The sequence below is a fragment of the Onychomys torridus genome, chromosome 6, assembly GCF_903995425.1.
Source record: "Onychomys torridus chromosome 6, mOncTor1.1, whole genome shotgun sequence".
In the NCBI taxonomy this organism is placed as follows: Eukaryota; Metazoa; Chordata; class Mammalia; order Rodentia; family Cricetidae; genus Onychomys; species Onychomys torridus.
Genome location: NC_050448.1, coordinates 35277349 through 35303026, shown reverse-complemented (window position 1 = coordinate 35303026; position 25678 = coordinate 35277349). Strand labels below are relative to the sequence as shown.

Genomic DNA, 25678 nt, shown 5'->3' with positions numbered 1-25678 from the left:
TTTTAATAATTTCCTTTTTCTTGTACTTTTTTGGTCTGTTGTCTGTTTTGTCTAATGCATGTCCAGGGTTCTAAGGTTAGTATTACTTTTGCAGTAATTTTTAGGTTTTTTATTTTTAAATTTTATTTTTAATTATGAAAATTTTACTTGGTTATAATTTGAGTTTTCATATCATCTTTTAATCAGACATATCTTTGTGTATTAAAAATTCATTAAAAGGATTATTTTCCCAATACACTGATGTATTTGTTTTATTATTCACTACAATAAATATCATAATATAATGAAAGTAATGTAAATAGATTTCTATGTGCAGTGAGATTTAAATTCCAATCACAGGAAATTAGATAAGATATATATATCTTATATATCATATATATGATATATATATATATATAAAGATTTAGTGAGAATTATATTAAATGAATTTTATTATAGGATACTTATATAGTATCATGTTTGTAAATTATATTAACAGAATGGAATAAGAATCATTTTCTAGATTATTATTCATGTTAAGAATACCTTTTATTTCTATTTTGATATTTTGTAGAATAAGTTTGTCAAATTATATGGACAATTTAATATTTATATATTTAATATTTGTTTCTGATTCACTACTTCAAAATTAAAGCATATTTATATGGACAACTTAATAATTATTTACTTGATTTTTTTTTTGATTCACTACTTCAAAATTATAGCATATTTCACTGGTTAGTTTTGTAGATTCCAACTGGAAAATAAAGCAGTAATACTGTGAGGTAGGGCTCTCAACATTTCAACAATTTAAAATAATGAAGAATTTAAGAACATATCTCCAGAGATACTGAATTCTAGTTTATTAAAAAGTTATTAAGAACTCTTGACTGATGTATAGCAATGGCTAGTGTTTCATCCTAGAATAATTGAAAATAGATTTACAATGAATTCTTTTCTTCTAACCGTTAAGCTCTGGTCACAGCTGTTTAATTTGATGCTGTGTCTGCAGTGAAGCACAAATAGGTAAGCAGAAGCATTTCCAGAGACAGTGTGAAAGTCAGTAGGAACAGGAAGCTATTCCATGCATCTACCATGTGCTTGACTTTACCATTTGGTTAAAGATAAGTCAGTATGGGTAGTTTGCCCATTTTCAGAAACTTTGACAGAATTCTTATTTACAAAGCATATCTTTTCTTTGCTCCTTCTGACACTAAGAAAATTAATTCTAGTTATGAGAAAATCAAAATCATTATAGTGTTATTAGTACAGAATGAAAAATGAAGAAATGTTGCCATTACTCATAACTTATGGAGTTACACATTCTGAGAAACAAAATAGATTTTAATATTCCTTCTGAAAGCAGGAAATAACATTTTATTATAGAGAATATTTTAGTGAAATCTAACTTTCAGCTTAACAATGCTCCTTCCTCCCTCTACAATGAGAGTTTCATAGCTTATCAGCTAGGTATCTAAAGGAGCAATCCTTTGGTCTTTTCGACCTTAGTCTTATAGCACACATTGAAATCCTTAGTGTTTCAGTTTATGATTCTAAATAGATAAGTCAGTAGTATGTATTCTAGTTTTGATAGTCATCTCATTTGACAGGAAAGAAAATTTCTGTGTATCGTTCCCTTTATTCATTATATCTGTAAGAAAAGAAAATATTCATTTGTAAATGGAAATGAAGACTTTAGGAAAGGCCAATTTTATACCTCTTTTATACTAAAACAAGAATAAGAACATATGTATGATTGTCTCTAAGTATCTTTGTGAAATTATATGAAGTTCTTTCTTCAACTAATACAGTATTTAAATTAATACTAATTTTAAAATGGGCTTTTTAATTTAAGAATAGTGAGTAGGGAAACAAAATTTGACAAAGTCTTATGATAGGTATTATTAATTTATTTTCAATATTCTTATGTAAGCTTTCTATACTTCTTTTTACCTGTAGTGTATATATCATGTACCACATTTCCCAATTTTAAACAAGAATAACTCTCCTTTTTTAAAGACTGAATTGGAAAACATTGAAGTGACACAAGGCATGTCAGCAGAGACAGCAGTGACGTTCCTCAGCCGCCTCATGGCTATGGTTGATGTCCTTGTGTTTGCCAGCTCTCTCAATTTTAGTGAGATTGAAGCTGAAAAAAACATGTCTTCTGGAGGATTAATGAGACAGTGCCTACGGCTAGGTAAGTATGCTAAGGCAGTGGTTCACACTGTGTAATTAAGATAACTGGTGTAGCTCTGAGGTATAGAAAGCACTGATTCAGGTTGGTGAATCTGCAGCTTAGTAACTGTCTTGTAATCCCCAGGATTGCTCAGTTTTAAAAACTTGTATCTTCTTAGTGGAGACTGCATGGAATCATTTATTGCTTCAAATATAGTCAGACATATTTAGAATTATCTAAAGATCAGTAAAACTGGTATTTACCATTGAAGTGATTTTAATGTAAATCACTTGGTGAACCTTGTTTATGTCCTTGGCCTGCAAACAACTGAGGACACAATGAATAGCAAAGCCCTTACCTAGAATAGGAGAGGCATGAGTCTAATGGCCTGCATTAATTACCAAAGGAAGACAGAAAGGAAGTTAGAGAAACAGTAGCCCAAAATCTGTATGTTTCCTATAATAATGATTGCATGCTAGTAACAAGGAGTGTAAACTCTTTCTGCTGTGCAGAGCTATTACAACCCTTAGAGTGGATAATGTCTGAAATGAGAAGGTGTACTCTGTAGAATCACTAAGAAAGGTGAAGTAAAGTCAGAGCCTTATTATTAAACATTTTAAAGGTTGATATTAATTTGTGAATGTATGTATGATTGTGTATATGTATAGCATATGTGTATATATGTTTGTTTGTATATGTGTGTGTATGCCTACCAGTGCATTCATGTGTGAAAGTCAGAAGATAATGTTCAATATCCTTCTCTATCACTTTATTCCTTTGAAATATTCTCTCACTGCACCTGGAGTTAGAATGTCCTCTTATCTTACTAGGGTTACAAGTGTAAGTGACCTTTTTATATGAGGAATTTGACTTCAGGTGCCTATACCTGTACAGCAAAAGCTCCTACCCACTATATTGTCTCCCCAACATTTCCCATAGACATTTCAAGTTGCTAAAATTTTTAGTGATACAGAACATTTTTAATAGTGACTGATAGAAGATTATAGAATTAGGAAGAGTTATTTTGGGAGTTTGAAAGGCTATGGTGATCTGTTTCTTTTGACTTGGGAGTACATGAGAATTTTATTTAATATATATTCTATGGGTATTGAACCTTAATTATTATATTTCATAATTTAAATTTATCTAATTTTAAAAATAATAATCTATGGCAGAAAAGGAAATCCAAAGAAAAATAAATAAATTTAAAACATTTTTCATTATAGCCATGTCAACAATTTATGTTAATATCTTTCTGGTTTCTTAGTTTGTTGTGTAGCTGTGAGAAACTGTTTAGAATGTCGACAGAGACAGAGAGACAGGGGAAACAAATCTTCCCATGGAAGCAGTAAACCTCAGGAAGCTCCCCAAAGTGTGACTGCCACAGCAGCATCCAAGGTAATACACCATTTCCTCTGTAATATGCAGTCCCTTTTTCACTAGTGAGAACAATGTAACAGGATCTATAAAATGACATAGGTGTGATGACCTGGTGCTGGCTTCTGTGCTTCTTGGTTGTATCTGCAAGGTTAGCTAACCTCTTTAGATTTTTACTTGTATGTTATTGAAGAAGATACTAGTAATTTCTACTGATAGGGTTCTTAAGAATTGCATTGGCACATAGCAATGGAGATTTCTGTTTTAAATAGTTACATCATAGGTCAGCCTATGAGCAAAGCCCATTTTTAAATGGATGAGCTTTGGGTGAAAAACTAGTTATTGACTGCCCATGAAATGAATGAATGGTATTTAGTAGTTTGGAATATACTAGCAATACTTGTACAAATGAGTTTTCTTCTTGTGTTTAACTGACCCATGACATCATGTGGAGCCTCAAGGCTTTGAAGGTTTGTATGAGTGCTCTGCACTTAATTCCACATCTCAATTGTGACCTTTCATATATATAGTATACCTCATTTAACTCATCTAAAGATTTTGACTTCTTAAACTTTTATATAATTTCTTTATCTTGAAGTACTTTTCCATATATTTTACCCTTCTTAAATACATTCATGTAGGTCATCTTAGATGCTGCTTTCTCAGGTCACAGTTTTTTGACACCATTACTGTGCACTGGTCTAGGGACAGCTCCTCTGATGGTTTCAGTAAAACCAGCATGTCTCTATCACTCACTGCACTTGTAATTAAATGTTCAGCATCGACACAGTAATTTTTTATTCAACAGTTGAACAAACTTAATTGGCTTTCTAAGTTCCATGCCTCTGTGTTGCTCTAATTTCTGCTAAGCCACTTGCACATGCATAAAGTCTGTTAGTTATTTAAGTGTTTCAGCTTCTTTTCTTGTTCACTGCTATCAAAGAAATATGATCCACATATTATTTTACTGCTGACAAGACTCCATAGTGATCTGTGTAGTAGGAATCTTAAAAATTCTTATTAATAAAACTCAAACCCGAGGCCAGTTATTGGGGTGATTGCTGGAAGATCAGAGACACAGAACAAGCCACAGTTATCTCACCTTGCTAGTTCCTCAGCTGGTCTTGTTTCCTCAGGCTGGAAGCTTCTGAATCCTCATCCCAATGGCTCTCAGCTGAACTGTGCTCCAAAGCCTGAATGCTTAACCAGCCGAATGCTTTACTCACTACATGCTTTTTTCTTCTTAGTTCCTGGCCCTCACGCCTTAAATATCTTTCTCTTTCTGCCCCCACTCCCTGGGGTTAAAGGTTATGTTTCTGGGATTAAAGGCGTGGGTCACTATGCTTAGCTGTTTCTATAGTGGCCTTGAACTCAGAGATCCAGTTAGCTCTGCCTCCCAAGTGCTGGGATTAAAGGTGTGTACCACCACTGCCCAACTTCTGTTATGGCTTACTCTTCCCATTTTCTAGCCACCATTTCTGGCTCTGTTCTAGTGGCTGTCTGTTCTCTGACCCCAGATATGTTTATTTCGGGGAACACACAATATTTCAGGGAACACAATACCCACCACAGATCTGCATTGCTTGGGAAGTATTAATGTATCAGGAGTCTGGCTCATATTCACTACATAGACATATTAAAGGGCTGGTTACTAGAGGGTGGTGACCATATCTTGTTCATCTCTGTGCCTTCAGAGCATTTGTGGTACTGTAGGTTGTAAAGAAATGTTTCTGAGGTGTATTCTGGCTTCTGCTACTTAGCCTAGAGAGAATTCTGAGACAAATTTCCTTATCTTCCATGTCTCAGTTATTCAGTATTTTAAAGTGAATGAGAATCCTAACTTTTATGATGTTTGTTTAATAAAATGCAAAAATAATATATTAAAGTACATAGAGGTTCCCGGGGTGAGGTGAACATTCAGGTGCTACTGGTGCCACTCGCTTCTCCTAACACTTCGAAGAGTGTAACTAATTCACTGCTTGGGAGAGGCTTAGGGCTTGACTGTGCCTATACTTTTCTTTCCTTTTTTTATTGAATTATTTTACTTCTCAACCACAGTTTCTCCTCCTTCCTCTCCTCCCATTCACTTCCACCACCCAATCTACTATGCTGTTTCTGTTCAGAAAGGGGCAGGCCTCCCATGAGTATCCACAAAGCGTGGCATATCAAGTTGCAGTAAGACTAAGCACATCCCCTGTATTAAGGCTGGGCAAGGCAGTCTAGTATGAGGAGTAGGGTCCCAAGAGCCAGCCAAAGCAGTAAGGACAGCCCCTGCTCCTACTGCTAGGAGCACCACAACTAGAACAAGCTACACAGCTATCACACACATGTAGCAGGCTTAGGTAGGTCCTAGATCGGTGACTACCCCAACTGTCATCAGAGAGCCTTCATCCAGTAACTGAAGGAAACAGAAATAGAGACCCACAGCCAAACATTAGGCCAAGCTCAGGTAATCCTACTGAATAGAGGGAAGGATTTTGAGGAGCCATCCTACAATTGTAGGAGGGATATCACACGAAAACCCACAGAAACAACTAACCTGGTTCATAGGAACTCACAGAGTCTGAACCAACAACCAGGGAGCCTGTATTTTTCTTACCAAATAAACAGAATCTTCAAACTAAGTGTTCTTCTTCTTGTGTTATATAACAGCATACTCAATGAGACAGAAATCTGTGTTGTTTAGTTGAGTTAGTGAGTGTGTCTCTGGCTAGAGGCTGGGCAATGAAAAGTAGATAAGTGGTGATACAGGAATATTAGAAAAAATATATGACCTGTTAGCAAGTATATCTGTACAGAGAATAAAAACAAGTGATGCTATTTTTATGCATGCATTTCATACAAGGCACTTTAGGCAGTAAACCATAGTTGATTTTTAATCTAGCAAAAGGGCTCTCTGGTACAAATCTGTACACACTTGCATGAGTGCTGTATCTCCATGGAGCCTCATTTTCATATTGTGTAAACACAGGAGCAACTATTTAAACTTGTCCTCACATAACCTTTCCAAGGTCAACTGGGATTAAGAGAACCTTTGTAAAATGGTACATATATTAAAATGTCTCTAGTTTTTCTACATGTACTATCGATTTATCTAGTCCATATACTATATGCAAGTTTTTCTAATTATCCAATGCTAGAAGTATTAGGCTAACATTTAGGTGATCTAGTTGAATTTTGTAGCAGTTATAATTTCACATAGAGTGGATAAACTTGATGATTTTAATGGGAACTGTGTAACTATATGCCTTGGATACTGAACTTTTTTCTATACCATGTTCACAGGAGCTTCATGGCCTCCCTTAAGGGGTGGAACACACAGTGGCATCTGTGGGGAATTAGGAGTTAGACAGCAAGCACATAAATAACTGTTACGTGCAAAACTTGCATTTGCCACACACACACACACACACACACACACGCACACACGTACACACGCACACACGCACACACACATTGTCAGATTTAGTCCATAGCATTCTTACTTAGCGCATCAAGTAATTGAAAGTAACTTGGTACACTTTATAATTTATGTTATGGATATATTATCTAAAATCCTTAGAGTTTTGTTTCTTCAACTACAGAAAATCATTCCATTGGTATATTCTCTAGTGTCTGTCAACTATAGTGAACTAGGTCTAAGTTTCAGTGCTTACCTTTTAAAAATGATCATGAAGTAACTACATTTGTAATTTCTTAATGTTACATAGCAATATATTTATCTAGTACATATATATGCATGATGGATAAATTAAGAGAATTAAAGACATTTATTAACTGGGAATTTTAGAAACAAGCATTAAACCAGATAGCAGAGACTTGCACTCAGTTCTTCTGAAAGGCAAGATATTTTTTTTTACTACACAAGCTCACCTACATTTAGGAGCTCATAGAGGCACCTATGTTGATAGCAGATAAGAACTCAGAGCAGAGAAAGCGTGACAAGCAGAGGAGAACAGAAAATGAGCCCCATGCCAGTTTTGTTGTCACTCATTTCTAGTTCGGGGGGTGCAAGAAATGGTGTGGGAAGATCAGCCTAATGTAAAAAATACTATAATGATGCTTCTCAATAATTTTCTGGAATATGGTATTTCTTAATAATTCTCTTTTTTGTTTCCAAGACTCCCTTAGAAACTGTTCCAGGTAACCTTTCTCCTATCAAGGATCCGGATAGACTTCTTCAGGACGTTGACATCAATCGTCTTCGTGCTGTTGTCTTTCGAGATGTGGTGAGTAATACAGCTGCTTCGCTCCCTTGCCAAAACAAACAAAAACCAAACAGTAACAACAACAACAGTAAAACCAACTTTCATGGTCATTTGTGTTAAGCAGTGTACAATTTGCAAAGAATTGCTATCACTACCAACTGTCTTGTTGTCTGGATGTATTTCATACTTCTAATGGTAAAATAGTTGAACATTAGTTTTTCCAAGAGCTTATTGATAGTTTAGTTTTGAAAAATGATATGTGTGCATGCAGGGCTGGCTGGGGAAATAGCTCACTGGGTAAAGTGCCTGATGCAGAAGCATGAGGACCTGAATTCAGGTCCCCAGTACCCTTGTAGATCTAGGTATGGTGCTGCACATCTGTAACTCCAGTGTTGAAGATGTAGATAAGGTTTCTCAGATCCAGTGAGAAACTGTCTCAAAAAAGAGTGATGGAAGGCATTCAGCATCAGTCTCTGGTCTCCACATTCACACTCACAGGTAAGCAGACACATACATGTACACACACTGTTGCTTACACAAATGGTAAGTTTTGAGATTTATTTCATATTCTAAGATTAGAGAATATGAACACTAAATTTGACTTTATCTTAGGTCCTCTGGTCCTGCCTTTTATATTCTTTACTCCATTTCCAAATAATGAATATTTTGTTATTTTTAATATTTCTTTTATTAGACATAAAAAGTTATCTCATCAGGTATTAATGAAAGTTGCCTTTGGGTATGGGAAGACATTTTCTTTAATTTAAAAAATATTAATTATTATTGTGTATGCATGTGCTCATCATGCATCTAAAGGGAGTTGTTAATACCACAGAGTACATGTGGAGGTCCTAGAACAACTTTGTGGAGCCCATTCTTACCCTTTACCTTTCCGAGGGTTCCAGGGATTGGACTCAGATTTCCAGGCTGAGTAGTAAAAAAACTTTTACCCATTGAACCCTCTCACTGGCCCTTACTGTCACAAATGATAGTATCTGTAGGAATCTGAATTAGAAAGAAGGATTAATAACATTCAAAGAAAGAAATAGCTTAAGGAAGGTTTAATGAAACTCTCTAGTCCATGACTACTTACTCAAGGCAATTAAAAATAAGATAGACCTTTGTATGAATTGTATATAAGTACAGTGTTTCACAGCAGATTAAGCAATAATAGCAGTTTTTAATATAGGCATTATAACCAGCCAGATTAGATACTGTTGTTTTAATTATAGTTAATTCTTGAAGGAATGTTTAAAGAAGTGTATGTTTGAAATGTATCAGTTAAGTGGAGTGCTTTGTTGTTTATAGTGTGGTTGTGATAAGTCTAAGCCATGTGCTATGTTGTTTCATGCTGTAGATGTATGATAGAAAAATATTAATTCTTATAATAAATGGAAAATTACAGCAAAATAGATAAATAGGAAAACATAACAGACAAGCAATAAATACAAAACATGTAATATAAATCAACAACATGATTAGAAGTATCATCAGAGGATAACAGAATGAAAACTTCATATTTTCAGTATTAAATGAACTAAAAACTTAAATGATAATGTTTAGCATTGCAAGAATGGAGGAATCAGGTTCTTTTTGTAATCTTTGCTATATAAGGATAAATTGGACAACCTTTTGTATAGTTCTTTACTACTATGTTAGGGAAAAGAAAAAACTTTCCAATACCAATATTCCACCACCCAGCACTTACACTTGTAGTTATGCAACAGTGTGCTTGAGTGATAAGCATCAGGCAGGTCTATGTGAGATTGACAGCACACATGTGTAGAATCAAGAGTGTTACCCTTTTCTCATCATATTTCTAGTTTACAAATGCATCTCTCACGTGGAATAACCTGGGGCCTTAGTTTTTACAAATGTTAGTATGTTAGTTTCAAAGGTTTTATAAAACAACAGTTACATTTAGTTTATTTAATTTCTGAAATGTATCAGACCTCAGATTCAGTTTTAGGAAATATTCATATGTACATTATCTATCTCTCTCTCTCTCTCTCTCTCTCTCTCTCTCTCTCTCTCTCTCTCTCTGTGTGTGTGTGTGTGTGTGTGTGTTTTCAGAGGACAAATAATTGACTATTTGACAGCAATGTTATGGAAGGAGCTTTTGTGCTTCTCAAAAATTTCTTGGCTGTTTTGCTTTCCAAGCATGTAAAATTTTTAGTATAATAGACAATGTATGTGTACGTACACATTTAGATTTAGAGATTGGGATTATTGTGTTTTTTAAGGACTTCTGAGGGTGTGGGGATCAGTGGAAGAAAGTATATATTACCTGCATAGTAGGAGAAGAATTTGCTGTGTGGTAACACAAAACATTGCTTATAAAAAATCTGATCAGTTAGATGACTCAGCAGCTGGTGAAGGTGTTTGCTTGCATAATGGCCTGATTTAGTCCCCAGATCCCACAAGGTAGAAGGGAACAGACTTACCTGCAGGAGAGCTGTCCTTTGACTCCTACATGCATATCACACACAAAGAATTTTTTTAAGATTTCTGAAAATTTAATTTTGAAAGAAAGCCTTTATTTGAAATTTCTCAAATAGATTGAAATTATGAGTGAATTCATTTTGTTTTTGCTGTCCTCATTAGAGACTGGATTTTAATAGATCACCTGTATCTCAAATGATATAAAATTCAGTGAATTTTAATCCTTCAAAAAGTACTGGAGTGCTTTGCATCAAACAGTATGTGCATTAAAATCTTAAGCAGTTGCAGGACTAAACAGTTATATTATTTATTCACATTGGGGAAAAAAAAACCAGGAATACACAGACAGGAAAAACAGAGTTTATGTCTTTATAATAATAAAATACCTCTAAATATCAGTTGATTTATGTAAAATTTAGTTATTCTTGGGGTGTATATATGTATATATGGCACTTTATTTCCAAAGACAGAACTGGAAATAAGCAGTGCAACTGGCTTGAAATCCTGCAGTTGGGAAGGAGCTGTTTGAACTCGGCGACCACTACAGTTCATAGGGGTGCTTATAGCTTAGCTTGTATTGATTCCGCATATATTTATTGAATGTTCTCCAGTTGTGTGGAGCAGAATTTCCTGTGGTAGAAACAGAAGCATTGTGGGAAATAAGGTCTATTACAGCTTTGGCTGAGTGTGAATTCATTCTTGGATGGAGTCTTTTGTTAGTTGAATTGTACTTCATTTTCATTTGTAATAACTGATTAAATGTTTGACTTTTTGTCCCTTCTGTTTGTACTAGTCCATCTGCATGGAAATAACAGCAGTCTGTACTTGAAACACTTCATGAAAATTTATATCCCTATAAAGTTTCTTGTCACTCATAGCATGTGAAAGATTACATTTACAATACTTCAGAATAAATTCTAACGTTTTTATCATTTTCTCCATTACTATGCTTAGTCTGTTTCTTCATAGCAAATCACCAGTAAATATTTGTCATTTGTTTTCTTTCTGACAAATGTACATAAATTCTGAATCATATTAGAATTTTGCTTAAATGACCTAGTAAATATAGAGACTGTTCATTAATGAAGTAATTAGAATTGAATGAGTTTTTCTTTTTCTTATTTCTGTCCTGCTGACCAGTTGCTTCCCACTATATTTTGATTTGGAAATACCAATCTTATTTAGCTGCTCAAAAGTTTACAAGATGTGGTCGGGGCGGGAGTGGTGCACATCTTTAATCCCAGCACTTGGGAGGCAGAGGCAGGCAGATCTCTGTGAGTTTGAGGCTAGCCTGGTCTACAGAGAGAGATCCAGGATAGGCACCAAAACTACACAGAGAAACCCTGTCTCGAAAACCTCCCCCCACCAAAAAACAAACAAACAAACAAACAAAAACGTTTACAAGATATGGCCTATAAAGGACATATTAAGAAGTCTTCCAGTCATCCTTTATGTTATTTCTCCTAGAGATGCTTATCTCAGCCTTTGGCTATAGGCAGGTCATTGTATTTTCGGGTAAGAAGCCTGCTACAATGTTTTCTTTCCTGCCAGACCCCAATATCTCTTCAAACGGTTGTCTTATTTTTTTCAGACCTTTTCTTACTTTACTGTACTCTGGCAGAACACTGTTTTATTATTAGATATGGAAATGAGTCCCTCAAATATATGTAGTATTCGAGAATTCATTTGCCCTTCCAGAAAAACTGGATTCTTACATCTTTTTTACCTGTTAATGCAGTCAGAACTTTAATTATTCATCACGTATGTTAACACATAAAATTCTGTTTTACAATGAGAATGCGTGAAATTCTTATTTTATGATTGCCATTGTTTTTATATATATCTGCCATCTTCAATCCACATAGCCTCTTGCTCAGGTAGTAGTGTATTTTCTAGTTGTGATTTTTCTCTATTAACTATTCTTATTTATAATGCTTAAATCCTGTTTTTTTTTTAAAAAAAAAAACTCAGTACATTAATTTTTTCAACTGCATGTTTTATAAGGAATTCATACAGATAAAAATGGTAAGAGAAGGCTGATATTTTGTAGCATATTGAACACAATCTTACTATATTACCTTTTAAAATTATTTCAACTTATAACTCAGATGAAATATTTTAGGCATTTTGTGTGTATCTTAAACAGGCTACTTAGTAAATAATTTAGTTATCAACTCTTAATTTTCTTTGAATTTATATTTGTGTGTGTGTGTATGTGTATGTGTGTATTGTGCACAATATCCTCACATGTTATCACTTGCCACAGTGCATGGACAAATGTCAGAGGACAATATATAGCGTCTCATTCTACCATGTGGGTGCCTAGGATCAAATGCATGTACCTTTGCCCACTAAACCCTCTGGGCTGGCTCCAAAGGTTTATTTTATTTTATCTATCTATCTATCTACCTACCTACCTATTTATCTATCTCTCTATCTATTCCGGCACCAAGAAGGAAGGTTCGTTTTATTTTGTTTGTTTGTTTGTTTGTTTGTTTGTTTATTCTGGCTCCAAAGAAGCTGGAAGAGCATGCCAGTTCATCAGAAGATGGAGTTTTGGATTGTTGTGAACCCCCTATAGTGGGTGGTAGGCACTGAACTCTGGTCCTCTGTAAGAGGAGCAAGTGGTTTTAACTACTGGGATATCTCCCTAACCCTCCCCCCAGCAACTTTTATTTTGTTTTGTTTGTTTGTTTGGTTGGTTGGTTTTGAGTTGAGGACTGAACCCAGATCCTTGCGCTTGCCGATCTACCATAAATCCCCACACCCTGCCCCAGCAACTTTTAAATAAAAGTTTAAGGTCAAATAACAGAAAAATAGTTTCTTATATTTTGTGAATTTATATCTTAAAAATTTTGAGTGTCAAACTGCCTTTTCATTTTACACAGGATGATAGCAAGCAGGCACAGTTCTTAGCTCTGGCTGTTGTTTACTTCATCTCTGTTCTGATGGTATCTAAGTATCGGGACATATTAGAACCCCAGAGAGAGACTGCGAGAACTGGGAGCCAACCAGGTAGAAACATCAGACAAGAAATCAATTCTCCAACAAGTACAGGTACTTAGTGTTTGCTTTCCATTATTTGACATTTCACTAGTATTTATCTCTTTCGTACTCTCTAACACTTTTGCATACATGTTTGAACTGTACTTACTCATAGACACTTCAGACATTTACAGAATTGCTAGAGATGATGATTCAGTATTTGTAGATTGACACAAATATACTGGATATATCTGTACGTATTTGCTATCATTCTCATGTGCCAGTGCAGCGTTGGGCTACTATTTCCCATTAATGAATAGAAATCATTTAGTAATGCTATTTTTTTTAAAAAAATATACTAGGGACTCATGGTTTTCAACACATTTCTTGTGAAACTTTTATAAGCATAGGAGGTCCCCATATAGTTAGTTACTCAAGGTTTTAAAAAAAGGTAAAACACTAATGTTTACAGCCTAACTCAAATTCTCTCCCTCCCTTCTTTGCTCTCTCCCCTCCTTCTCTTTTGGCTCCTAAGTGAACACTTAATTCAACATATAAATATTATATCAATTATATAATATGCAAACAAACAAAATTTGGAATTTTTTACAAGTCGGAAAATGTGTTTACAAAGTATTCTAACTGAAAGAGTTATGGAGAAGTAACATCAGAGACAACAGTGAGCCTCCTTGGGTTGTATTGGCCTCATTTGCACAATACTTACCCTGCATAAACTGCTGCATTAATGGCTATCATCACTCTAGAGCCAATGGTATCTGGGAGAGTAGAGCTTGCAGACAAATGAGGCAGACTGAAGTCTCATGCAATAGCCAACTTTATTCATAGCTTCAGACAATTTATACTCTAAGGGTTAAGAAAAGGTCACATGAGTAAAGTTCTCATGAGTTCAAGCTATATAAAATCATAAGGACAAGCTACACATGGCAAAATCATGTTTTTCCATCAAAGCATATAAAGGATAGTTTAAACATTTGGTTGAATAATCTGAAGTAAACTCACTCTTATCTGCTACACTTGGGAGGAGCACAAAAATACACTCCAAGAACAATTCTGTGTTTTGAAGGAACTGAGGTCACAAGACTGTAAAATGAGCACTATTATAGTGAACCTTCTAGGTGTAGTTTTCTGGTCTGTGTGTATGTTTTTATGTATGTTGCTAAAAGTACTCTACTTAGTGAGTGTTTTGCCTACTTCCTTTCTCTTAAAACCCCTTTTCCCTCCCTTCAAGATGTGTTCTTTATTATTGTGTGCCTGTTGCAGTAATATAGAAATGTCATGAGTCTTTGGTGTGAACTATATTACTGTCATTTTCTTCCTCAAATATGGCTCCATGATTTTCTCCACAGTTGTGGTCATACCATCTATCCCTCATCCAAGTTTGAATCATGGACTCCTTGCCAAGCTAATGCCTGAGCAGAGTTTTACCCACTCATTTTACAAAGGTAATACTGACATTGTCTAATGGCTCATTTGGTATTCCTGTTTCATGAGTTTTTTTAAATAAATATTCATAGTGTAATTATTTATAAAGAAGGCGTATTGTATTTCTATAACATGACTACCAAGAACCAGTTAGAGCTTTTGTTCTTACATTACATTATATTTCTTAAGTTAACATCTTCAAGTGAAGGGTACCAAATGTACTGTATTAATATTCACTATGCTGGTGTACACTAGATGTTAACAATCTTATCACAGTAATGTAGTTAAGTTAGACTAAAATGTAGCAATCTGCAGATTAACCAGGAAAAAAAAAAAAAGATTGAATGTAACTCTGGACAAACTGGCCTATGGGTTCTCTGGATTATTTGACATCTAGTCAGAACATAGTCTTAGTACTCTTTAAAGTTATGCAAAAAAAATTTTGCATGTAAAAAAACACATAGAATTAAATGTTAAACATCCAATAATACATTACTAAGCCTGTTAAGAGGCTAGAAAATATAAGCATAAGGAGAAAACAATCATTGAACAGAAATAGATTTGTAAGCAGTAACAAATGTTTCAAATGAAGACACTAAAGCAATAGCCATGAGAAGTGTTTAAGTATTTAAGATGTGTTACAGGTAATGGAAAAAGTGAACACATTAAAGAGAGAATGAGCCCACATAAGGAAAAATCACTAAAAGGTTATAGATGAAAAATACAGCAGCTGAAATGATGACGTCTCTGGGTCCTATTAACAAAAGTTTGGTTGCTGCAGAACAAGAGTTTTAACCAGGCAGAGCTCTCCCGCCACTGGTCCCAAGATTTTCCTGTGTGCCCACCATGCACAACTCATGGCATATTGAACATGATGGTTTTTCCTCCTGTAATTGGTTACACTGTTAGTCTCATTCATATGTAAGAGTGATGATCCAGGTTGCAAAAGAGGAATTCAGAGACACATTGTGAATTGTGAGCAAGCCCCTGACAGCAGCTTATAGGAGCTAATTACACTGCTCAGGTAAACCCTAGCAAGAAAAATGGGAAATTGAGGTCTAACATGAGAAGGCAGTGATTTCTGCTGACAATTGGAATGAATTTGAGGAGAACACTGAGCCCCATATGAAACCATAGTTTGATGTATTTCATACCTAACTAATGATGTCCTAGGACAGCTTTAGAACAATGCTAGCAAAGTATTTTTTATTACACCTAGATGAGTTCTCTTAATTTTAAGGGTGGGGGAAGTAATGGACTTTTCAACACTGTGGTGAAATGAAAATTTCTTTGTGCAAATTAGTAACATAAACCTTGTGTGTAGTTCATTTTGTGAAGAAATGTAATCCTGAGTGACTGAAAATCTTCTAGAGTAATTGCCAAGATTTAAGGAGTCTGCTTTGGAATATCCATAATCATCAAGAAATTCTCACTCTTGCAACAATTTAGCTTATCTGGAAAACTTTGTAATGATAATTTCAAAAACTACTATTTTCAGGTTAATGTTGTAAACTTACCAGTCTTTATTCCTGACAAGATGGAAAATGATCTTAACTGCTGTTGTGTGCTATATTGCTGGGGATATTCAGGGGGAACTCCTATTGGTGAAAAGAGAGCTGCAAGTTCTTCTATAGGACAGGGAACCAGTGTGGTTTTACTTTTAGAAGATGACTAGGATTGGCTTTTTGGTGAAGTTCTAAAACATTTTCATAAACTGTGTACTTCCAAGTGGACAGTGGCAATGTTTTTACACATAGCGAGAATCAAAGAGCAACATGAAAGCTAGAATGTAGTTGGGCATGTGGCTGCACACCATTAATCCCAGCACTTCGGAGGTAGAAACAGATGGATCTCTGTAAATTCAAAGCCAGGTTGATCTTCTTAAATATTGAGTTCCAAGATAGACAAACCTGTGTGTGTGTGTGTGTGTGTGTGTGTGTGTGTGTGTGTACAAACCTGAAAAAAAATACACACACACACATATATGTGTGTGTGCTAGAATCTGAGAGACACATGATTTCTCTGATATGTCTCACAATAAAAAAGAATTACAAATGAAGTATGTTGATAGTTGTTAATAAGTGGATTACTCATCCAACTAGAAGTTAAATGTCTATCTTATGGCTTTGATAGAATTTTCCAATTTGTATCTTATGTAATGGAAGATACAGTCAAAGAGAAGTCATGAATCTAGCCCTTTTCTTTTATGGAATACGATTTGTGTTGTTAGTATTAGTATTGAAGATGGAGTATTGAAATTTGTAGTTGGAATTTCCTTTTTTTCAATTTTTTTATTCTATAATTTAATTTAATTTTACATATCAGCCACGGATTCCCCTTCCTTCTGCCCCTCCACCTCCCTCCCACTCCCCATTCCCATCTCCTCCAGGGTAAGGACTCCCCTAGGGATTCAGCTCAACCTGGTAGATTCAGTCCAGGCAGGTCCAGTCCCCTCCTTCCAGGCTGAGCAAAGTGTCCCTGGATTAGGCCCAGGTTCCAAACAGCCAGCTCATGCACTAAGGACAGGTCCCGGTCCCACTGCCTGGGGGCCTCCCAGAGGGCCTGATCCAGTTGTGGGCTCCTCAGCTATTGGTTCATAGTTCATGTGTTTCCATTAGTTTGCCTATTTCTCCCTGTGCTTTTTCCAATCTTCGTCTCAACAATTCTCGCTGATACAATCCCTCCTGGAGCTCCACCTGGGGCCTGGCCATGGTCTTTGCATCTGCTTCCCTCAGTCGATAGATGAGATTTCTAGCATGACAGTTAGGGTGTTTGGCCATCCTCTCACAAGAGTAGGTCAGTTCCGGCTTTCTCTTGACCATTACCAGTAGTCTATTGTGGAGGTATCTTTGTGGATTTCTGGGGACCTCTCTAACACTCTGCTTCTTGCTATTCCCATGTGGTCTTCATTTATCATGGTCTGTTATTCCTTGTTCTCCCTTTCTATTCTTGATCCAGCTGGGATCTCCTGCTCCCCTAAGCTCTCTTTCCCTCAAATCTTGCCCTTCATTACCCCCACTCATGTCCAGGTTGCTCATGTAGATCTCATCCATTTCTCTGTCATTGGGCAATCCCTGTGTCTTTGTTAGGGTCCTATTTTCTAGGTAGCCTCCCTGGAGTTGTGAGTAGCAGTCTAGTCATCTTTGTTTTACATCTAGTATCCTCCTATGAGTGAGTACATACCATGTTTGTCTTTCTGAGTCTGGGTTACCTCACTCAGGATGACTTTTTCTAGATCCATCCATTTGCCTGCAAACCTCATGATGTCATTGTTTTTCTCTGCTGAGTAGCACTCCATTGTGTATATGGACCACATTTTCTTTATCCATTCTTCAGTTGAAAGGCATCTAGGTTGTTTCCAGGTTCTGGCTATTACAAACAATGCTGCTATGAATATAGCTGAGCATGTACCCTTACATGATTGAGCATTCCTTGGGTATATCCAGCTATAGCTGGATCTTGAGGGAGATTGATTACCAATTTTATAAGAAAGTGCCATATTGATTTCCAAAGTGGCTGTACAAGCTTGCATTCCTACCAGCAGTGGAGGAGAGTACCCCTTGCTCCACATCCTCTCCAACATAAGCTGTCTTCTGTGTTTTTGATCTTAGCCATTCTGACAGGTGTAAGGTGGTATCTCAGAGTAGTTTTGATTTGCATTTCACGGATAATTAGGGATATTGAGCAATTCCTTAAATGTCTTTCAGCCATTTTAGCTTTCTCTATAGTCCATTTCTTAATTGGACTGTTGGGCATTTTGATGTCTAATTTCTTGAGTTCTTTATATATTCTGGGTATCAGCCCTCTGTCAGATGTGGGGTTGGTGAAGACCGTTTCCCATTCTGTAGGCTGTTGCTTTGTCTTGTTGACCATCTCCTTTGCTCTATAAAAGCTTCTCAGTTTCAACAGGTCCCATTGATTGTTTCTCTCAGTGTCTATGCTACTAGTGTTATATTTAGAAAGTGATCTCCGGTGCCAATGCGTTCAAGAGTACTTCCTACTTTCTCTTCTATCAGTTTCAGAGTAACTTGATTTATATTGAGGTCTTTGATCCACTTGGACTTAAGTTTTGTGCACGGTGACAGATATGGATCTATTTGCAGCCTTCTACACGTTGACATCCAGTTATGCCAGCACGATTTCTTTTTTCCATTGTATAGTTTTGGCTTCTTTGTCAAAAATTATATGTCCATAGGTATGTGGATTAATGTCAGGGTCTTCAATTCGATTCCATTGGTCCACATGTAGGTTTTTATGCCAGTACCAAGTTGTTTTTATTACTGTAGCTCTATAGTAGAGCTTGAGGTTGGGGATCGTGATGCCTCCAGAGGTTGTTTTATTGGGCAGGATTCTTTTGGCTATCCTGGTTTTTTTGTTTTTCCATATGAAGTTGAGTATTATTCTTTCCAGGTCTGTGAAGAATTGTGTGGGTATTTTGATGGGGATTGCATTGAATCTGTAGATGCTTCTGGTAAGATCGCCATTTTTACTATGTTAATCCTGCCTATCCATGAGCATGGGAGATCTTTCCATTTTCTGACATTTTCTTCAATTTCTTTTTTCAGGGACTTAAAGTTCTTATCATATAGGTCCTTCACATGCTTAGTTAGAGTCACCCCAAGGTATTTTATATCATTTGTGGCTGTTGTAAAGGGTGATGTATCTCTGATTTTCTTCTCAGCCTGTTTGTCGATTGCATATAAAAGGGCTTCTGACTTTTTTGACTTGATCTTGTATCCTGCTGTGTTGCTGAAGGTGTTTATAAGCTGTATCAGTTCCTTTGTTGAATTTTTGGGGTCACTCTTGTATACTATCATGTCATCTGCAAATAGAGAAAGCTTGACTTCTTCCTTTCCAATTTGTATCCCCTTAATCTCTTTGTGTTGTCTTATAGCTCTGGCTAGAACTTCAAGTACCGTATTGAATATGTATGGGGAGAGTGGACAGCCTTGTCTTGTTCCTGATTTTAGTGGAATCGCTTTGAGTTTCTCTCCGTTTAATTTTATGTTGGCTGTTGGCTTGCTGTAAATTGCCTTTATTATGTTTAGGTATGTTCCCTGTATTCCTGATCGCTGCAAGACCTTTATCATAAGGGATGCTGGATTTTGTCAAATGCCATTTCTGCATCTAGTGAGATGATCCTGTGGTTTTTTTCTTTCAGTTTGTTTTAACCATTTTCTTTGGCTGTGATGTACTAAAGGGAAGTTACAAATATAATTGCAGCAGCCCATTCCTCACTGCCATCCTCTTGAACACAGTACCTGCTTACTGTCTTTCTTCTGCTTATGGTTTATTAGAGTGTGTACTTCCAGAGGGTAGTAATGACTATTTCATTTATTTGACTTCTTGTTTTGTGATGTAAAATGTGATGTGTTAAGATTTATATATCCCATGTGGAATGATTGCATCAAACTTCTTAACATGCCACTCACTTGATATGTGGATCATATTTTTGTGATAAACATTAAAGCTGATTGGATATTGAAAACACATTTCCATAAATTTTGACAGCAGTATCTCACTATTAACTGTAGTTACCATGTTGTAAAGTATATCTATACAGTTCTATACCTGTGTACCCTTTGACTAACATTTTCCCAGTCTCTAGTAATAATTCCATTTCTAGGTCTGTGAATTGTATTTTCCTAAATTGCATGGAGGACTGAGAACATGTGTTATTCATTCTTCTGCGTGTGGTTTCTTAAACTCATTTTATACAATGCCTTTGAGTTTGTCTAGTTTGTCACAAGTAGTGGATTTTAAGGATGTTTTGTAGCTGAATCATATTCCATCATGTATATATACCTCATATTTTCTATGTACTCCTGTTTTTATTCCACATCTTGTGAAGAGCGTTATAGATTTCTTTGAATAATTGTTTTCCTTTGCTTTGTACATAGGACCAGGACTATGATTACAGGTGACTCTGGTGGTCCTATTTTTATCCATTTTTGTTTAGAAGTACCACTCTACTATTTTCTACAATGCCTAGACTAATTCTCATTCCCATCAACAGTGTACCGTTTCTTTTTCTATACTTGTGATGTCATGCTTTATTTTGAATTTTTCTCATTCTGTTGGTTGTTTATTCTGTTTTTATTATTTTTATTTTTTGCTATTCAGAAGCTGTTTTCTACTCTGTCCTTTGTGTTGTTGTTGCCTTTGTTTCTGGTCATTTTTCAAAACATCTTTTCAAAAATCTATGTCAACAACCCCTTTCCAGTTTCTTCTAGTGTTTTTAGTTTCAGGTTTTTAAACCTTTAATCTATTTTGAATTGAGTTTTATAAGTGAAATAAGGATTAAATTAATTCTCCTGCATATGAAAGAAATTCTCCTTTCTCCATTTTTTATTCTAGACTCTTTTGTTAAAAATCTGTTGGCTACAAATGTGGAAATTTATATTTATGATATTGATAGTAATCCATTAGTTTATTTCTATTTTCATATCAGTACCAGTTTATTTTTGTTTCCATAGCTTTTAAGTATGTTCTAAAGTTGTAGCATGTTACCTCTGTCTTTGTTCTTTTTGTTCAAGATGGCATTAGCTATCAGCAGTATTGTCTAGTTTCTTATAAACTATTTTTTCTATTTCTGATAAGAAACATTGGTATTTTGATGTGAATTATACTGGATTTATAGATTGGCTTGAATTGTGTACAGATATTTTAGCAACAATCTTCTGATACATAAACATAAAATATCTTTGTGTTGTCTTCAGATTTTTTGTTTGTATTTCATCATTTTCTTTGTATAAATTCTTCACCACCTTTCACTCATGTGTCCATTAGTTTATTTTCATGGCTAAATAAGATTGCTCTCCACTTACTTTTTCCAGATTGTATATTCTTAGAAACGATGCTGATTTTCATATATCATGTTGATTTTTCTATCCCATGTCTTTGCTGACTTCATTTATTGTTACTGGCAGGTGTGTGTGTGTGTGTGTGTGTGTGTGTGTGTGTGTAATCTTGTAGAGTTTTTTATGTAGAAAAACATACCATCTGCAGAAATGACTTTTTCTTTTCCAGTTTGTATGCTTTTGTTTTATTTTTCTTTCCTAATTGCTCCAGCTCAGACTGTATTGCTGTGTCAAATCAAAATTGTCTTTCTTTACAGATGCAAGGCATCTCCAATCTCTTACATGTAAAAGTCAGTGCAGGAAGTAGCTGTTCAGTAAATTAGTAAGCTAGTGATAAAATAAGTAATATTTTGTAAAGGTGAGTATTGGTCTTATCCTGGAATTATAATTAATAACCCTGCCCAAACAAGAGTCTTATTTGGTAACTTGTCCTATAAGATGATAAAGCTGTATGTTAACATTACTAATAAAGGTAATAAGTTTAGATAAATTGTAACAAATATTTCATCTTAATTTTCCTATAATTTATGATCAGAGAAAATAACTAATACAGGATACAAATGAAATAATGAATCATTATTTATAAGTCTAAGTAAACTAAATAATTCTGTATGTTAGTACATGAGCATTCTATATATTTTAACTACTAGTTTGCTAGTCAAATGGAAGAAGTATTCCTTGGCATAGGAATGTGTAGTTAAGAAGGAAACTAGTTTTCTTTGTTTTGTGTTTTCTTTTGAGATAGAATCTTACCATATAGCCAGGAAACTATATTCTTTCTCATCTCTTTCATTATTCCACATAACTTATATATGTATTAAAGTTTAATAGTAACAGTGAAAATGTGAATGTAATGTGTTTACCATTCTAGTTGTTGGCATGAACCTGAGAGAGTGGGTCTAAAATTGAGGCAAATTAAAGTCACATGCAGTAGCCAACTTTATTCAGGCCATGAGACAATTTATACTGTGAGGGTTAAGAAGAATCATATGAGTAAGTTGTTCAACCACATGGACAAGCCACACATGGCAAAAACATGTTTTTTTTCCAAAGAAGGCATATGAATAACAACAGCTGAAGTAAACTCACTCCTATCTGCTGCACCTGGGAAAAGAACAAAAACACATTCCAAGAACAGTTCTGTGTTTGGAAGAAACTGGGGTCATAGGACTTGTCTTCTTTTCTTGGAGTGTTCTCATAGCACTCAGAATTGTCACAGGGCTCCATTGTTTGACTGTGTTCTGACAGGAAAAAAGATTCAGAGTAAATACTTGTATAATTAAAAACATTGTTCTCTTGGGTGTGTCTAATCCCTGGGCTGGGGATCACATGTAGCCAAGGACAGCTATTAATGTAGCCCAATACAAAATTATAAATGTACTTAAAACATTATGAGGCGTGTGTGTGTGTGTGTGTGTGTGTGTGTGTGTGTGTGTGTGTGTTAAAACGTATTTGTATGGTTTGGGGGCTTATACTTTGGAGAAAACAGCATAACGTCTCAGCGTCAAAAGGTTGTTCATGGGCTGATGAGATGCCTCATGAGGTGAAGACACTTCCCTTGCCATAAATCCTAAGGACCTCATCTCTGGTGTCTACATGGTAGAAGGAGAGATTCCTGCAAGTTGTCCTTTGATCTCCACATCCACACACAGGCAGTGGAGTGCGCGCACACACACATACACACACACACACACACACACACACACACACACACACACACACACATTAAATATATTCACATAGAAAATGTTTTCCATTTCTTTATTTATAAGCAGGCTCGAAGTTTTACTTTGTTTTATATTTGAAAAGTTAAAAAATGTCTTAAGTATCATATCTGAAAAATATTGGCAAAATTTTATGTAGGTACAAATAGGAAGTGTTGTATGTTTCAGTGATTGTTAATAGCCTCAGCTGGGGAAATAGCTTAGTCCGTAAAATGGTTGCCACACAGGCAATTTCAGTTCAGTCTCCAGAACCTATGTTAAAATAAATTGGGTGTGGTGGCAGGCTTAGAATCCCAGAGTTAGAAAGGCAGAGGCAGGCAGGTCATTGAGCATACTATCCAAATAGCTAGCCTAATCAGTATGCTCCAGGCCAAAGAGTCCCTATCTCAAAAATCCAGGTGGAAGGCTTCTGATGAATGACATCTGAGGTTGACCCCTGGCTTCCAGACATGCTCTCACAAACATACATGGGCATCCCTTCACACACAGGTACCTACACAAACATGCACCCACTTGCTCTACACACATAAAAGAAGGTTATTATCATCAATGGATAAAAACCTCATATATAAATTAAAAGGATATGTAATTAAATGTGAAAAAAGGAGAACAAAAGCAAACAGATGACTAAAAAGGAAAAGTTGAAGACATAACAAGTAAATAATACTTAACATTTACTAATACCCAAGTAAATTTATATAGAAACAGAATTGTAACTTCTCAAACCAGAATTTGGAAGGGTGAATATGTATGCTTTCTATAGCACAAAAACTTCCTTATCTTGCTGTAGTGATTCCTCTTTAGTACTGTTTTAGGAAAACAAGGGTATGCCAATAGCTTAAATTCAAAGAATTTGTTACTTTTTTGTTTATTGTATAGTTATAAATATTATAAATCATATTTATGAAGTTGTTACATTTACATAATAAAATTCACTCTTTCAGATTATAAAGTCACTCATTTTCCTTACTATCACAATAAGTTTTAAAGATTAATAGCCCATATTATAAAAGTGTCATTATTTGTAGATACTATAATGTATTGATATCATTTCTGCAACTCTTGAGTACTAATGCTGAAAATGTTATATATTTCAGTTATGTAAAGTTGAAATCATGTCTGTTTTTCATTTTAATTTCTTAACTTGTTTAATGTAATTGCCTGTTTTTAGTTAATCAAAGCTTCTTTTACACTTTTTATTTGCATCATAATTCAATAAATATCATAATTTCCTTCATTATATCTATTTTTAATAAATCAGTGATTTCCTACTTACTGTGTTATAAGCATATGTAAAGTATCTGTCTATCTGAAGAAAAATGGTCTAGGATATGAGGTAAACACTTTTAGAAATCATATACTGAAATGTATTATTGCAAATCATGGCATATTCTAAGGAATAAAGTTTTAAGTTTGAGAAGCCTAAGAGAAGAAACATATTTGGTTTGGGCATCGGGTATGACTCCCAGAAGTGATATTTATGCCAAGAACTATGCATATTTGGTTAGTTTGGAAAAGAATGGAGATGGAGATTAGAGGCAGGCTGGGAGGTGTGCCTGATGTCCAGCAAAATTTTGTGTTATCTGTTGGTTTAATATAGTAATCAAGGGAAAAAGAAACTCAGAATTGTTCAGTAGTTAGACAGGAACCAGATCATGTAGTACCTACAAAAGCCATATTAAGGAACTGGTTTTAAACTAAGGATAATAATACCTTTATTGGTTTCTACTTTTGTCATAAAATGTTCACAAATATTTAGGAACTTAAATCAATCTAGATTTATTATCTTTTAAACCTTTTGTTAAAAATATAACATGAGTTTTCTTGGGCTAAAATTGGTACATCATTTCCTTGTTTGTTTTCTGGAGTGTCCAGGTTTTCTCCCCTTTCTGTCTTTCAGAGGCATTTATATTCCTTGGCTTCAAGCCTTCTTCTTCCATGGACCAGTAATCGGTGCTTTATCCAAACATTCTTTCATTGTCTCACTTTCCTCCGAACAGAATTAGGAAAGATTTTCTATTCAAAGGATTTATTGGAGTTACCTCACTTGAGTAACCCAATGTCATCTTCCCTTTCAAGACCCTTAAATTTAATGTTGTCATATAAGACCAGATATTTTCAAGTTATGAGAATTAGGATTTTGACGCTGTAGAGGTGGGGTTATTACCCTGCTAGCTGTACAAAGAATAATTTTTAAGGGATATTGTAGCTACAATGGATAATATGTTGGAGGGGCATGCAGGAGACTAGATTATTGCTTCTGACTTGAGATGTTATTGCTTGAGAGAATGATGGAGGGTTGTAGAGATAAAGAGGAAATTAATGTGGGGGAGTACTTTGAAGGTCAAATGGCTAGGATTTGATAGCAGGTTCAATACAGGGTTGGAAGAAATGTGATGTTTCAAAAATGACCTCTGGCTATCTGGTGAGAAGCACTGAGGTGATTGAAGAACCAGTTGATAGTCACGACTATAGGTGGAT

At 35.3% G+C, this 25678-nt stretch overlaps 1 protein-coding gene across 5 annotated transcripts in view; it reads left to right on the top strand.

Moving 5' to 3' along the window:
* Window positions 1-25678, top strand: part of Nbea (neurobeachin) — a 551973-nt gene that overhangs the window by 167591 nt on the left and 358704 nt on the right. For 3 of the 5 annotated variants that reach the window (XM_036189950.1, XM_036189951.1, XM_036189947.1), the window contains exons 25-30: window positions 67-75; window positions 1999-2179; window positions 3426-3556; window positions 7657-7764; window positions 13074-13242; window positions 14538-14633. In XM_036189950.1, coding sequence (XP_036045843.1) covers window positions 67-75; window positions 1999-2179; window positions 3426-3556; window positions 7657-7764; window positions 13074-13242; window positions 14538-14633 — 694 coding nt within the window. The remainder of the gene's footprint in view (window positions 1-66; window positions 76-1998; window positions 2180-3425; window positions 3557-7656; window positions 7765-13073; window positions 13243-14537; window positions 14634-25678) is intronic. The other 2 variants (XM_036189952.1, XM_036189948.1) reach the window with 1 other exon arrangement.